The 9,904-nt window shown below is 36.2% G+C and overlaps 1 protein-coding gene and 1 pseudogene across 1 annotated transcript; both read left to right on the top strand.

The window, feature by feature from the left end:
- Nucleotides 1-493: 493 nt before the first annotated feature.
- LOC127076634 (2-alkenal reductase (NADP(+)-dependent)) lies at nucleotides 494-2,271 on the top strand. Its single transcript, XM_051018338.1, has 4 exons — nucleotides 494-863; nucleotides 957-1,134; nucleotides 1,227-1,476; nucleotides 1,706-2,271. The coding sequence occupies exons 1-4, from the start codon at nucleotides 636-638 to the stop codon at nucleotides 2,082-2,084; spliced, it is 1,035 nt and encodes a 344-aa protein (XP_050874295.1). The 5' UTR covers nucleotides 494-635; the 3' UTR covers nucleotides 2,085-2,271.
- A 5,198-nt stretch (nucleotides 2,272-7,469) lies between these two features.
- Nucleotides 7,470-8,900, top strand: LOC127076633 (hydroquinone glucosyltransferase-like; annotated as a pseudogene).
- Nucleotides 8,901-9,904: the final 1,004 nt, after the last annotated feature.

The raw sequence follows: 9,904 nt of genomic DNA, 5'->3' as shown, positions 1-9,904 counted from the left end.
ATTGGTAAAAGGTTCAACAAACTATTTTTTAGATCTAGGACTTTACCATTCGATAAACACAAAATAAAAAAAGAAGATAAAAGATAAAAATTATGAATAATTCTCTAGGATTTCAATAAGTCAAAAATACTTTAAATACAAGCATAATCCTATTGGACTGGACTAATGGGTCAAGCCCACTTAAAGAATTAACATAACAAATATAATAATAAAATCATATTATTTTGAATCATAATCTAGTTCTGATACTTATAAGCCTATTATCACAAACACATTTTTTTAATCAATCCCTACGTGGATTTTAAGTGAAATTACGTGCAATGTGGCGTGCCGTCAACTTCCGTTAGAATAAATAGATGTTATAGACAAAAATATGAACGAAATACTTTAAGAAAATTTAAATAATTATTTTCATAAAAACTAAAATTGAATAAGGAGATATGTCTGAAGATTCCGACATATTTAACCCTAAGTTATAAATATATGTGGCCAGTATTATCGGAGGTACATGTGCGTACCGTGTACATAACTCTTACATACACTACACAGCGAGAAAGTACAGCATAAACACCACACCACACTACACCACCAACAGCAGAACCAACAGTGAATACATTTGTTACACAATTCCAAACATGGCACAAGTGAGCAGGAACAAGCAAGTGATTCTCACGGACTATGTTACTGGTTTTCCTAAACAATCAGACATGAACATAGTTGACAGTACCATAACTCTTAAGATTCCAGAAGGTTCCAACGATCTTGTTCTTCTCAAAAATCTCTACTTGTCTTGTGACCCTTACCTGCGGATTCTTATGACCAAGGATACTACTGCAGAACTTGGTGCTCTTACCCCTGGTTCGGTATGTCTTCATAATTATATCTCTTTCATCAATTATTATTATATATTCATCATTAATTTGTACAAAACAATCTCAAGTATTGAGTAATTGCAGCCATTGACAGGTTTTGGAGTGTCTAAAGTTGTAGAATCTAGAGATCCAGATTATAAGAAAGATGATTTAGTTTGGGGTATGACTAAATGGGAAGAGTACAGCTTGATCCCTACAGCTCAAATACTTTTCAAAATTGAGCACACTGATGTTCCTCTTTCCTACTATACTGGAATTCTCGGTAAGTATTTTAACAATTTCAATTTATATTATGTTGTTTTGTCACTGTGTTGTGTCTTTTGACATATATGTTGTGTTTTTGTTTGAGTACAGGTATGCCGGGAATGACTGCTTATGCAGGTTTCTTTGAAGTAGGAAGTCCTAAGAAAGGAGAGAATGTTTTCGTTTCAGCTGCATCTGGTGCTGTTGGACAACTTGTTGGACAATTCGCTAAATTGCACGGTTGCTATGTGGTTGGAAGTGCTGGAACTAAAGAAAAGGTGGATCTGTTGAAGAATAAATTTGGATATGATGAAGCCTTTAACTACAAAGAAGAACCAGACCTCAATGCAGTTTTGAAAAAGTATGTTTTTAACAGTTTTGTGATAGATTTATAATTCAATTTGTTTTTTTGACATAAAAGTATAGTTATGTATTTAATTTAGCATCGACACTATCAGCACTGTCACTTGCATTTACATTCGATCACTTGTATTTTTCTAAATTATTACTGATGTCTGTTGTGTTAGTGCTTCGTAGATTTAGTAACACGAGTCACTAATAACTGATGGATATAAATTTATGCAAATTAGATACTTTCCAGAAGGCATTGACATTTACTTTGAGAATGTTGGGGGAAAGACACTTGATGCTGTACTTTTGAATATGAGAGTCCACGGTCGCATACCTGTGTGTGGAATGATTTCACAGTATAATCTTGATCAACCCGAAGGTGTAACGAATTTGGCACATATCATATATAAGAGGGTTCGAGTGGAAGGTTTTGCTGTATTTGAGTACTATCATCTTTATACAAAGTTTTTGGAGTTTGTTTTGCCTCTTATAAGAGAAGGAAAGATTGCGTATGTGGAAGACGTAGCTGAGGGTCTTGAGAATGGTCCTGCTGCATTGATTGGCTTGTTTACTGGTCAAAATGTTGGTAAACAAGTTGTTGTTGTTGCTCATGAGTGAATCAATATAGATGCTTTTGTTAAATGTTTAGGCCTTTTTTTTCTTCAAGTTTTTGTGTTGAGTTGAGTGTGTATGAAACACTCTTTGGATGGCCTTTGGAAGCCTCTTCCTTCACTTTGTTGATTGTAATTATCTTCATTGGCATTTTATGGTAACATTAATATATTGTACTTTTGGTGATTTTCAATTTTTATTTTGTTTCTATTGCTATTGAGTGGTTTATATTCATAATTCTTTTTTAAAATGTAGAAGCATATAGTTAATGTTGATGTTGTGGTAGATGCATAATTCATGAAAATGGCAGATTGTGTACCACTCCATGGCAGAGTTCATGAAAATGGCATTGTGGAAAGAGTAGAAATTGCTGAGTTGATCAAGTGTCCTATGGAAGGGGAAGAATGCGTGAAATTGTGCAATAATTTGAAGGAATTACTAGTTGCTACTAATACACTCAAAGAATACGGGCCTTCAAGTGGAGAAATTTAGTGCAGGAAAACCAACTTTAAGGAATGTTTTTGCCACAAAAAAAACCTTTTAAACCACTCTAGTTTTTCTGTTTCTTCTTTGGAATGAAATACTGATTATAATTTGCAAGTTTAAGCTCATTATTATTGATGCCTAAGGAGATCTTTATATAGATGTTTGAAATAATCATAAATATTTTATAGGCAAATGCTAGTTCAAGTGGATTGAACTAAATAATTAAGGGATTTAAGTAATAATCCCAAAGGAGTCAAAGAAACGCGAGATGAAGACGCCAAAGACCGATATCGCCTTTTTAGAAAAAAAATGCAACATGAATCCACCTCCACAACAACAACCCCATGGTTCTCACTATTAGGTGAGATGAAGAGGACATCAGAAGAGTTCTCGAAGGTCAAAGGTGCTTTACAAATATCCTTTATTGGGATGCATTTGAGAGGTTCCGCCTTGACCCAGACGTCCTAAAATCTTTAAAAGGATAACTAGTTAGGTTCTTCGTTGAGCAAGTACAAGTGAAATACTACATAACGCTGAAGACCACATTTAGAACGAGATAAAAGGACAAAGAGATCAAGGTCATGTATCTAGTTACAAATGCCCCCCTCGTAAAATATGATTATAAGGCGGTCAATTTTTAATCAGTTGGGCACCACCTTATTTACTTTGTATTTATGCATGAAATACCCGCTCTATGACAAACGGGTTGGAGTCATCTAAGGAGACCAAAAAGTTTCCAAGAAATGTTATGTGGAAAGTCTTAAGCTGAAAAGAGTTTGAACTCCTGACATGGATACCAGGAAGGTTGGTTCGAAAATCTAGCCACCATAAGAAGCTCGCCAAGGTGAAGAGGCTCCCCCTCAGAAGAGCGAAAAGATAAGAGACTAAAGTCTTAGCGATAATTCCCTCTAATGATTTTTTACTTTATTGTTGTTTGTTTGCTTTGCTGTTATTTTTTATTAGGCAAGTATTATATCTTTTTCGCTTATAAGGACAAGTTGTTTTTAAGGGGTCACACTTTTTTCCCTTTGTGCTTTGTAAGGGGCGAGGATTTTTAAAGAGGCTCCTCATGTTATTAACTCTCAAATACTGCATTGTTGTCTCTCCCTTTCTTCTTTCCAAGAAACCTAGGGACACTGAAGGAAATTGCCCAAAATCAGTGACGAAGTGATGTTCCATGTGAGTTGGTGGCTCAAAAGCATGCAAGCAAGGTCGCTAAATGGCTGCGAGATCAGTGACGACCGTGACGAACGACTAAACATGGGTTGTTTGAACTGGAGCACAATTTTCCTTGAGTTGAAATTGAAAACCGAGATCGGATCGGGAACCGGAACATGGAGACAAGTCGGGCGACTAAAAGTTCAACGGAATAGGCTTCCAAACGCACTATCACGCGGTGCAGATGGTGGCACGTGAGACTCACACGTGGAGGTTATAACGGGTGCGAGTTGAGGTGGTTTTCAGCGATTCTCTGGGGATGGGCCAGATCAGAGCAGACACTTTTGTATGTGGGATGGTGTGCCTAAAAATGTAACACCCTAACTTCCAAAATTTATTTTTAAAAAATTACACGACAATTTAAGGTGTCACTTTGACAACCAACCAACAAAACTTTCGAAAATATTTAACAGTAAACAACGGAAATTAACATAATAAAGACTTCAAATTGAACTTCTCAAATAAAGTATTAATCTCTAACATCAAAATTCAACAACAACTCAAAACATAACAAAAATGTCATATCCCCAATATTACAGATTAGAGCATTTAACTAACGAAAAGCGATACGCGATAAAGTAAGTGAAGATGAACAACAATACAATCTTCAAACTTATAACAACTACTACTCATGTTCCCGAGTATCTATTCACATCGTACATTAACCCACAAACAAAACAACAAAGAGGTGAGAATACGCTAAATTATGTTAGCGGTGCAAAAGACCAGGAATGGTAGCATAAACAACAGCAACAACAATTATCAACAGGTAATGTATTCACACTACAATTATCAGTTCACAAATGTGAACTTGTATGCAATAAGACAACACCTCGACTCTATATGAATGTGGTACAAACTCAATAATGGTTCTTCATACAAACCAGGTTCTAACATCTGAACCCCGAGCCCCCTCATATGAGCTCTAGACAAGTCACTCGTCGCCTCATCGGAACTCATGACTCACATCTTTCACAACAACGATAACATATAATATATGGCATACGTTAATGGAATGACAACAAAACACACCAATGATTACAACCCCACATCTAATTGTAAACCATAATACATTTAAATGCATCAACAATAGTTCTCACTCCAAACTACACATCTCAACAATAATCAACAAGTATTTACAAAACTTCACGTAATTATACTTGCACTTCACAACATATATTCACACATCAAATAAACATTCACATAGCACTCAATCATATCATTTCATTGTATCATCACTTCACCATTTATTCATCCATTTACAACGATTAATCATTCGTTCTTTATCGTCAACTATTACGTAATAAGTAAAATAATTAAATTTCAAATTTCCATTACCCATCTATCCTCTTAATATATCACTATGTGGTATCCATACGCGTCAGCTTTCAAACGCTTCAAATCGCGCCCCAAACGGATTCACGAAACTAAAGTTATGATAAAAACAATATTTTGAACAAAATATGTCTTTATGATTCAGATCATGTGTAATTTGTGATTCGAATAAAATCAGGCAGAGACTAACAAGAGACTATGATTCGAATCTAATTTCACATTGTAATCGCAAGATTTAAGCGAAATTAGTGTGCAATATTTTTCCTACTAATTTTTCATCATTGGAGACCTTCGATTTCGATTTTCTGTAAAAAGTCAAACGCTCAGAATTCGACACACAATAATTATATCATACTGAACATGTTAATTTCACACCAATCAACAACTTACTTCGTCAATTACTCACAAATTCAAAACTACGTTTATTTTATCTTCTCCAGTCCCTAACCCTCATATATCATACCAATTCATATCACAACACCCAAACACAACATACCATGAATTTAACAACATGTATCAATTTTACACCTATTAATCAATCAATCACAACCATTGGGCATAATCCACACAACTTTTTATCAAGAACACATATAAACATCATCAATGGTAAAATTAGAGAAAAATCTATAAGAGGGTTAGGATCACTCTCTACCCTTCATACAATATACATCCATAATTGAGTAATCTCCCCCTTACCTAATTTTTCAGCAATCTCTAAACTTTGGCTATGGTGATTTCCTTTCCCAAACCTATGTTCTTCCTCTTTCTCACTTTGTCTCTTGCCACTCAATTTCCAAAGTGTTTTCACTTTAAAAAGTTCCAACTCTCACTATTTCTATTTAAACAAAATATAATTTCCTTTAATTGTGCTAATCCTCTTTTACTCTCAACTATGGGTGTGGGTCGACCCACGAACCCGCTGACCCAAACCAACCCAACCCATAAATTACCCGAACTCATTTATTTATGATATACCCAATTCAACCCATAACAATCCATGTAATTTTGGTTTGGGTATCGGGTTTGAGTTTTGCAACCCACGGACCCGTTGACCCAACTCATTGATGTATCTTTAGTAATTTCTTATTATTTTAAATAAAAATATAAAATTAATTTATACCATTCCCATAACTTTCTCAAATATCCACCAAGTAAGGGTGAAAATATGCCAAGTCGACCTACGACCTAGCCTACATAGACCCTGACCTTCTTTTTTAAATAAAAAGACCTAGGATTTTTATAAGCTTATTTAATTAAAAAGGTTAGGCCTCGGGCCATAACAGAAGTCTTTTAAGTCTATCAGACTGACCTATTTAAATAAATATGAATGACTTTACTATAATAATTATATTGTATTTTCTACTTTGAATTAAAATACAAAAATAAAACTTGGTTATCTTGAAGAACTTATTAGAATAGGCTAAAAACACCGTATGAACTATGTCATAAGTTGTTTTCATAAGTTTTTTCTAAATAAATATTCATAAAACGTATACTATTAGATAAGTTTATACAAGTCGATGCAAACAAACTTTAGTATCATCAATCATTTGGTTTTTTAGTCTATATAAACATTAATTGAATTAGTCTATATAAACATTAATTGAATTGCTTGCTTAATATGTTCAAATGAAATAGACTTTTAGTAGGCTAGGGGACCAATGAAAGCCTTCAAAAAAAGGTCAAGTTTAGACCAAAAAATGCCTATAATAGACCACATGCCATGCTTAGGCTTTGACATTTTTAGTAGGCTTGGCTCAAACTTTACAAAGCCTGGCTCGCCATAGTTTATTTCCGTTCCTACCACCAAGACAAGTATATTTGCAAATTATCCAAATAAAAGCATACAAATTAATTTAAATAATTAAACAAAAATAATTTAATTGAATTCAGGTGTTACAGAAAATCGACGAAATTAGAGGCGACGGTGGCTGCAGGAACGGTGGTGACCGGAGAGTTACAAAAGTGAAAGACAATCAAGAGTTGGGATAAAGTTTACCAATTTTTTTTATCATTGGAAGATATTGGATCAACCGAATAAAGTACGGTGAAATATTACCTCTCAATAAACTCTTAATACCATGTTAAAATATGAGTGAGTGAGAGATATTTGAATAAAATTGTCTGCGCAGATTATACAGTTGAGAGTCTTGAGAATGGTCCTACTGGATTGATTGACTTGTTTACCGGTTACATTATCGGTAAACAAGTTGTGGTTTTTGATCATGAGTGAATCAATGCATATTTTTGTGTAAATTTTTTATTTAGTTTTTATTGAAATATAGTTAATGTTGGTGTTGTGGCGGATGCATAATTCTACATACCTCGTATAAAACTTGAACAAAAACTTTCATGGAAAAACCAATGAACATTGCAGTTGTTCCTGGTGTTGGGTATAACCACTTGGTCCCTATTCTTAAATTCTCAAAGCTGCTTATTAAGCTTCACCCATACCTTCATGTCACATGTCTCATTCCCACACTTGGTTCTCCCCCAACATCCTAAAAAACCATTCTTCAAACTCTTCCATCAAACATCAACTACACTTTTCTTCACCCATTACACCCTAAGGATCTACTTCCACATGGGACTACCTTAGAAACGCAACTCCAGCTCACAATCTCTCACTCATTGCCATCTATACATCAGGCTTTGAAGTCATTGGTTTTAAGGACACCCCTTGTGGCTTTGATAGTTGATTCTTTTGCAGTTGAAGCACTCAAATTTGCTAAGGAATTCAACATGTTGTCCTATATATACTACCCTGGAGCAGCTACTGCACTGTCTTTGAGCCTCTATTTGCCTAAGTTGGATGATGAAACATCATGTGAGTACAGAGATTTATCAGAACCTATCAAAATACCAGGTTGTGTGCCACTTCATGGGAGAGATCTATATGCCCCTGCACAAGATAGATCAATTCAAGCTTACAAACTCTTGCTCCAACGTGTTAAAAAATTCCGTTTTGTTGACGGTGTTCTTGTTAATAGCTTCTTAGAAATGGAAATGGGTCCTATAAAAGCACTAACAGAGGAAGGAAGCGACAACCCGCCTGTGTATCCTGTTGGACCCATCATCCAGACAGTAACAAATTCCGGTGATGGGTTGGAATGTCTCGCATGGTTGGATAAACAGAAACCATGTTCAGTTTTGTATGTTTCTTTTGGGAGTGGTGGTACACTTTCACAAGAACAAATTGTTGAGCTGGCTTTGGGTTTGGAACTTAGTAATAAAAAATTCTTATGGGTTGTAAGAGAACCAAACAGTAGTTCATCTAGTGCAGCATATGTTTCAGTTTCAGTGCAAAATGATGTTGATGATCCTTTGCAATTTTTACCACCTGGATTCATAGAGAGAACCAAGGAACAAGGGATGGTTATTCCATCATGGGCACCGCAGATTCAAATCCTTGGCCATAGATCAGTTGGTGGGTTCTTGACTCATTGTGGTTGGAATTCAACCCTCGAGAGTGTGATGCATGGTGTGCCATTAATCACATGGCCTCTGTTTGCTGAGCAGAAAATGAATGCAGTTTTGTTGAGTGAGGGCCTAAAAGTGGGGCTGAGGCCAACAGTTCATGAGAATGACCTTGTGGAAAGGGTACAAATTGCCGAGTTGATCAAGTGTCTCATGGAAGGGGAAGAAGGTGGGAAACTGTGCAATAACATGAAGGAATTACAAGAAGCTGCTACTAATGCACTCAAAGAAGATGGCGCTTCTATAAAGATTATTTATCAGTTAGTACTAAAGTGGAGAAATTTAGTGCAGGAAAACCAACTTTAAGGAATGCTTTTGCCAAAAAAAAAAGCTTTTAAACCACTCTAGTTTTTCTGTTTCTTCTTTGGAATGAAATAATGATTATAATTTGTAATTTTAAGCTAAATGTTATTGAAGACACATTCTATGTTTGTGAAACACATGGATAAAAACATCTAAAAAATGTCTCTTTCTCGATTTTGATCAAGGCAATGTCTAGGTTTTCTTATTTATCACTGTTTTTTAAAGTTACGCAATTCATTATTAAATGTTAGTTTATGTTGATGTTTGTCGCATCGCGCGAAAAACCGGCGGGAAAAGAAAGAACAACAGAGCCGCCACCGTGCGTTATTTATCCCAAAAGAGGGAAAGGAAACGCTCGAAGTAAACCTAGGAAAGAACATGGTCTCGCGACCAAAGAGGATGGGTTCGGGAGTCGGTTATACGAAGGGAAGGTGTTAGGCACCCTACGCATCCGTAGTACTCTACGGGATCCACGCACAATAGAAAGGAAATTGGTTGCTAAAACACTGCTCAAACTCACACACACTGGCTGAAAGAAACGAAAGAGACTGACTGAAACTGACTCGGCAGGATGTCGCATCCTGGGCCTACTTAGTCTATCAGGCATAGACATCAGAGTCGAAGTAGTTCGGACTGGGGAGACGACACATGCTCGCTAGGATATCGCATCCTATGCATACGTATCTTCTCGGACGAGAGAAGAATCAGAGCATTCGTAGCTCGGCTGACACGCACACAAACAAACACAGGCAAAGGCAAACGTGGAGCCCGACTGCCAATTGCTGGACTTACATCAGCATCCGAACCTAAACACACGCACACTGGAACCCAAATGCCACTCGATGGACTTACATCGGCTTCCAAGCACACAACAACACAACAAGTTAATAGGGAGTCGGGGACTCAGCCTATAACTGTCAAACAAAAACAAACAGACAGACAGCAAATGCTAAGGAGTCAGGGACTCGAGCCTAGCAAAGGTCAGACAACACACACAAAAAGAAAGA

Source organism: Lathyrus oleraceus, chromosome 4 (assembly GCF_024323335.1).
Source record: "Lathyrus oleraceus cultivar Zhongwan6 chromosome 4, CAAS_Psat_ZW6_1.0, whole genome shotgun sequence".
Classification (NCBI taxonomy): Eukaryota; Viridiplantae; Streptophyta; class Magnoliopsida; order Fabales; family Fabaceae; genus Lathyrus; species Lathyrus oleraceus.
Note: the sequence above shows the minus strand (reverse complement) of the source record. Positions and strands in the feature narration are given on the sequence as shown.

Excerpts from the sequence above, each read along its gene's own strand:
- LOC127076634 (XM_051018338.1), top strand. The coding sequence starts at position 636 with ATGGCACAAGTGAGCAGGAACAAGCAAGTGATTCTCACGGACTATGTT. Across the intron at positions 864-956 it reads GTGCTCTTACCCCTGGTTCG|CCATTGACAGGTTTTGGAGT; the intron begins GTATGTCTTCAT and ends GAGTAATTGCAG. Across the intron at positions 1,135-1,226 it reads CTACTATACTGGAATTCTCG|GTATGCCGGGAATGACTGCT; the intron begins GTAAGTATTTTA and ends GTTTGAGTACAG.